Source organism: Orycteropus afer, unplaced genomic scaffold, assembly GCF_000298275.1.
Source record: "Orycteropus afer afer isolate SDZICR_OR568_19922 unplaced genomic scaffold, OryAfe1.0 scaffold00148, whole genome shotgun sequence".
NCBI classification, from domain to species: Eukaryota; Metazoa; Chordata; class Mammalia; order Tubulidentata; family Orycteropodidae; genus Orycteropus; species Orycteropus afer.
The window spans coordinates 2,678,681-2,684,675 of NW_006921735.1; the positions used below are offsets into that span (position 1 = coordinate 2,678,681).

At 37.4% G+C, this 5,995-nt stretch overlaps 1 protein-coding gene across 1 annotated transcript in view; it reads left to right on the plus strand.

Annotated features, from left to right (window-relative positions):
- LRP1B (LDL receptor related protein 1B) overlaps positions 1–5,995 on the plus strand; it is a 1,967,638-nt gene that overhangs the window by 315,044 nt on the left and 1,646,599 nt on the right. The window contains exon 4 of the mRNA XM_007946050.1: positions 1,125–1,253. Coding sequence (XP_007944241.1) covers positions 1,125–1,253 — 129 coding nt within the window. The remainder of the gene's footprint in view (positions 1–1,124; positions 1,254–5,995) is intronic.

The window sequence follows — 5,995 nt, forward strand, 5'->3', positions numbered from 1 at the left end:
TGCGATGATGGGCTCAAGTATAGCAGGGATTGTGGGGCTGGCGCGGGATCGGGCAGTGTTTCGTTCTGCTGTGCATGGGGTCGCTATGAGTCGGAAACAACTTGACAGCACTTAACAACAACAAATAATAATAATAATTACTGACTGGTTACCAGTTGCTGTTGAGGTGATTCCAACTCATAGCAATGCTATAGGACAGGGTAGAACTTCCCCCATGGGATTTCCAAGGCTATAATCTTTGTTCAAAAACAGACTGCCATATATCTTTCTTCTGAAGAGGTTGATGGGTTACAATCACCAAACATTTCTGTTAGAAGTGAAGCGTTAAATATTATCTCACCAAGTCTTTTTATTTCTTCCTAGTCAGTCAAGAAGGAGTTCTGGTAGCGTAGTGCCTAAGGCACTTGACTGCTCACCAGAAGGCCAGTGGTTCAAATCCATCAGCCACTCCTCGGAAGGAAGGTTGCACAATCTACTTCTGTAGTGATACCGCCTCGGAAACCCAAGGAGAGGTTGCTATGAGTTGGGTCCGACAGGATGGCACACACAACAACAACAAGAACAGTCAGTCAAGAATCTTTATAGAAATGTTAACACTATGATGGAAAAGAAAATAGGGAAGGGGAGGAGAGAAGCAGTAAAACGAGGGCAACAGATACTAAAATAAAACTTACTTCAGGGGAAATTTCTGTTTTTTGGAAAGTCTGAAACAAATTTCCCTTTTTAATTTAGCAAAGGTGGTTTGTATTGTTTGCAGAACTCTTTAATGTGTTGACTGAAAACCATGTTACTGGGATAATTTTTTTATAAAATAGTCAAAAAGTGTCATAAATAAGGAAATTATTTAACAAAATTACCTGGAGTGGACTTTGTACATTTGCAAAAATATCCAAGGACTTCTGGTTTGTTCCCCCACAAAGGCAATAAATTGTTACTAAGCTTGATCTGGTATCTTTGCACATATTAAGGCCACAGTAAATTTGACTTTCAGTAAATGTTGTTTTAATAAAGCTTATTGGAGCTGGCTCTTTAAAACAATGGACTATTTCCAAAGTTGTCTTCAAGGAGAAAAGAAAATGCCCAAGAATATAGTTACTTAGAAATGATGTCAATTTTTGTTTTAGATCAAGATGAATGTGCTATTTATGGTACTTGTAGCCAGACCTGCATAAATACACATGGATCCTATGCGTGCAGTTGTGTGGAGGGCTACATATTACAACCAGACAACATATCTTGCAAGGCTAAAAATGGTAAGTAATGATCTTATGTGTCCTTCTAGAATTTTCTTTATAGTTACTTTTAATTAGGAATGTAGTAGAGTAACATGGGCCTCAAAGACATAGATTTTCCTTCACTTAATTCACTGATCCATGCTTAGAAATCCAGAGCAGTTCTTTCAGTTGACACTGATCGTTAAAAAAAACATCTTCCATTACAGGAAGTTTCTAATTAGCAAGAACCTGTTCAAAAGAAATGGATTAATTGAATTTTCCCTCTCCTAGAATATTACAATAGATTCCTAACTGGTTTCTATGTGCTTTTGCTTTCATCTCCAAAGCTCATGTTCCACATACTAAAGAGATCTACTAAAATATAAAATAGATTATGTTATTATCTTGCTTAATATCTCCAAATGTTTTTCACTCAGTTTGAGAACAAAAGCTGAATTCCTCATAGAAACAGCAAGGGTCTGGTCTCATTGATCTGTCAATCCTCAATTCGACTTCTTTTTCCTTTCATCATAACACACTAGCCACACTGGTTTCCTTGTCTATCTTCAACCACATTGCTTTTGCCATTCCACTTGTTCTATCTGCCAGGATTGTATTTCCCTATAATATTAACATGAGTTGTTCCTGGTCTTAGTTCCCTAGGTCAGGCTGCTATCAAATAAATAAATAAAAAGAAGTAGCTTTAAAGAACAAAATTTTATTGTCTCATTGTTGCAGAGGCTAACATTCCAAATTCAGGGCACTGGTAAAACCATGTTCTCTCTGTCTGCTCTAAGGGGGGGTCCTTCTTTGTCTATTATAGTTTCAAGTAGCCCCAGGTGTTTTTCAGTGTTCCTTGTCTTTTAGATACCGTTCCCAATGTATCTGTCTTCCTCCTCTTGTCTCTGCTGCCCCTTTTAAAAGATATGACTCAGAAGGAAGTAGGCTCCACTCTATTCCAGTATGACCTCATGTTAATTGATAAAATTTTCAAAAAAGACTATCTTTCTTAAAAAGGTCACTTTCACAAATACAAGGGTTAGGACTTCATCAAATCATTTTAGAGGATACAGTTCAAGCCATAACATTGTTGCCTATCATTCAGGTCTCAGATAAAACAGCAACATTCAGAATGACCTTCTCTGACCATTCTCTTTCATGGTGTACACTCCATGCATCACTATCTTATTTCCCAGTTTTATTTATTTAAGCATACCTCTTTCTAACTAACTCAGCTCACAGCTTTATTTTTTTATTTTTATTTTTTTATAGCAATGCCATCTGTAATTAACCCATTTGTGGAAGGAAAAAAGGAAGGAAGGAGGGAAAGGAGTGAATGTGGGAGGAAGGAAGGAAGGAATTACTTTTTTCCCCCAATTAAACCTACTAAAATGAGCACTCCACCATTTAGTGTTTGAATTTAATGTGTCAAAATTGCTTTTCTTTTACCTTTTATTTAAAAACAAAGCCTATAGCTTCCACATTATATTCAGTCTACAGTAAATATTCAGTAAGTATTGTTGACTTACTAATGAAATAGACTTGGGGTGTGCTAATAACAATGAGACAATGCTAATTTTGTATTAGATGAATTAGCTTGGGAAAAATTTAGAGAGATAATATACATGATATTCTATCTGGCTCTATTAACTTCCCCAATATCAGGTTCCATTTCATGCATTTTTAAATTATGATGTATCGGTAAATTAATAAATCCCTTCCCGCTTCATTAGTAGTTAGTAAAGTAGGCATGAGATGGGGTTTTCTTTTCTGAAATCAGATTGAATACAGTGTTGCATTGTTTTAGCAAGATGCTAATCTCATGATAATCTTGTTATAATTTCCAATGATTTCCCTGAGAAAATGTGTTTAATTATTTTAAAATCATAAGTTTATATAAAAATTAAAGGAAGAAATACTCTACTACTTCTTAGTTTACATTTTTCAGTTACTGTCTTGATTTATGAAGCCCTATTTATTTTGGTGGGGGTAATTTTTGAGGAAAAAAAAAGAAGGGTCAGGCTATATATTTCACTTTTCCCCCACAACTGAGATTTCTGATTTAAAATATTGATGAATGAAGGAAGTAGAAGGCTTTTTCTTCGTTGTTTCTATTGATCCACACAACGCTGTGTGGATGCACATAGAGTGAAATTTAATAAACCTTATACAAGAAGGCACTTCCTTTCTTTCTATATAGGGAGGGCATCAGATAATAGCAGAATGCAACCTCAGAGGGATGATACTTGATAATGTAATACTACATCAAGAAGTTTAATGAATTGATAATCGAATGTACAAATCCCTTTACCTCTAGATCATTAGCTTGATTATAATGTTGTCCTACACAGTTTTTAAAATATACAGTTACCAGGGGAATGTTGCTATGGTTTGTAGTTTAAGGAAAATGAATTGTTATTATATAGTCAATGGACATAATTCTATAATGTATTGATAACTATTAAAGGTCATATGGATTGTTGAACCAATGTATTTGTGCAAATCAAGAGGAAATAGATCAATTTTTGCTTTAGTTTTCTCATGGTTATAACAAATGAACCAGAGGGTATTTTTTACTTCACTTATCTGTAAAATTCAAATTAATGCATCAGGTCTAAAATTTTGTGGCAATTTTATCATAACTATAGTGTTATTGAGCAAAGATGTCACTTTAAAGATTAAGGCGCACCTAACCCAAGATATGAGGAGCTCTGGTGATGTAGTGGGTAAGGCACTTGACTGCTAACTGACAGGTCAGTGGTTCAAACCCACCAGCTTCTCTGAAGAGGAAGACTGGGTGATCTATTGCAGTAAACATTTATAGCCTCAGAAACCCAATGGGGATCACTACGAGTTGGAAAAAACTCGATGGCAATATGCATGTGAATGAGGTTGATGATTACGGATGACTGAAGAAAAATTGAGGTATTTGAATTCTGATTTTGGCAAGGAATACTGAAAATACCAGAGATTGTCAGAAAAAAATCAACAAATCTGTCTTGGAAGAAGTATAGCCAGAATGGTCCTTAAAAGAGAGAATGGCCAGACTTTGTCTTATATACTTTATTTTTTTTTTTGCAGGGGGGAAGGGCTCTTTTTTTTTTTTTCCTTTTTCTTATGATTTGGGTGAAAATTTACAGAGCAAATACACTTTCCATTCAGTAGTTCACATGCACTTTGTCTCATGACATTGACCACAATTTACCACAATGCAACAGCTACCCTCCCACTTCCTCCCCATAGTTACCTCTTCCCTGTGTCCATCCGTCCATGCATTCCTGCCCCCTGAGCTGTCTCCCTGTGCATAAGCAGCCCTTCTTTCTCCAATGCTTGTTCTCTCCAAGGAGTGTATCTACCTCAGGTAAATGTTCAACTCATTTGCCTGTCCATTGTTTGCCTGGCAGCCACAGGCGTGCGTTCAATTCCAGACCTGAAGGGCAGCTAGGGGCCATAGTCTCAGTGGTTGCACCAGGCTCCATCGGGCCAGCAAAACTGGTCCTCTCCCTTTTTTTTTTTTTCAAATGATTTTGAGTTTTGTTCCACAATGTTCTCCCTGTCTATCCAGGATCTCCTACATAGATCCTTTTCCAAGTGGTTGACAGTAGTAGCTGGGCACCATCTAGTTCTTCTGGTCTCATAGTCATATAGGCTGTAGATCAGGTGGTGTACCAGTCACTAGGACTAACAGTTTCCATGCATTTTTGGTTTTCTTCATTCTTCTTTGCTCTGGACGAGGAGAGACCCATCATTGCATCTAGATGTCAGCTTGCAAGTTTTTAAGATCCCAGTTGCTACTCATCACAGTAGGAGGTGGAACAATGTTTTGTGTAGTATGTTATGCCAATTGAGCTTGATGGGCTCTGCAACTGTGGTCCTGCGACCACAGGTTCAACTACTCAGTCCCTCTTGGTGGCTGGCTGTGACCAAGCAGTGACTACAACCTTACCCCTTGTCAGTTCCATTATATACCTGGGAATTCAGATCATACACATAAAGTTATAGGATCACTGTTTGCCAACCCTATACATGTTCTTGGGTGCACTCCCCACTTCATAGACATAGCTAATAGTTAAGCCTGTCCACCCATCTATCCACCCATATACCCATGTTTGCCTTCACTGATCTTGTCATACTATATGTGCAAAAGGGTTCATCTTTGCTGTCTGTACTTGCCACGTACTTCTCTGTGTTTTTCTCTTCCTCAATGCCACTATATTGATCACTCACATTTAGTACATTGCCTTTCTCTTCACTCAAAACTTATCTCTATCTATCTAACTGTATTCTCTACCCTCCCCTTCCACCCCTGGTAACCAAAAAAGAAAATGTCCTTCCACAGATAAGCATTTCCTTGACTTTTACAATAACGGACTAATACAGTATTTGTCCTTTTGTGATTGACTTATTTCACTCAGCATAATATACTCCAAGTTCATCCACGTTATGTGGTGTTTTGCAGATTCTACATTATTCTTTAGGGTTGCATAGTATCCCATTGTGTGTATGTACCATAATTTGGACATCCATTCCTCAGTTGATAGACACCTAGGTTGTTTCCATCTTTTGGCTATTGTAAATAGTGCCGTGATGAACATGGGTGTGCATATGTCTGTTCTTGTCATGGCTCTCACTTCTTTAGAATATATACCTAGTAATAGAATAGCTGGGTCAAATGGCATTTCTAGTTCCAATTTGTGAAGGAATCGCCATATTGCTTTGCACAATGGTTGTACCATTTTACAATCCCACCAGCAGTGTATGAGAGTCCCAATCTCTCCACA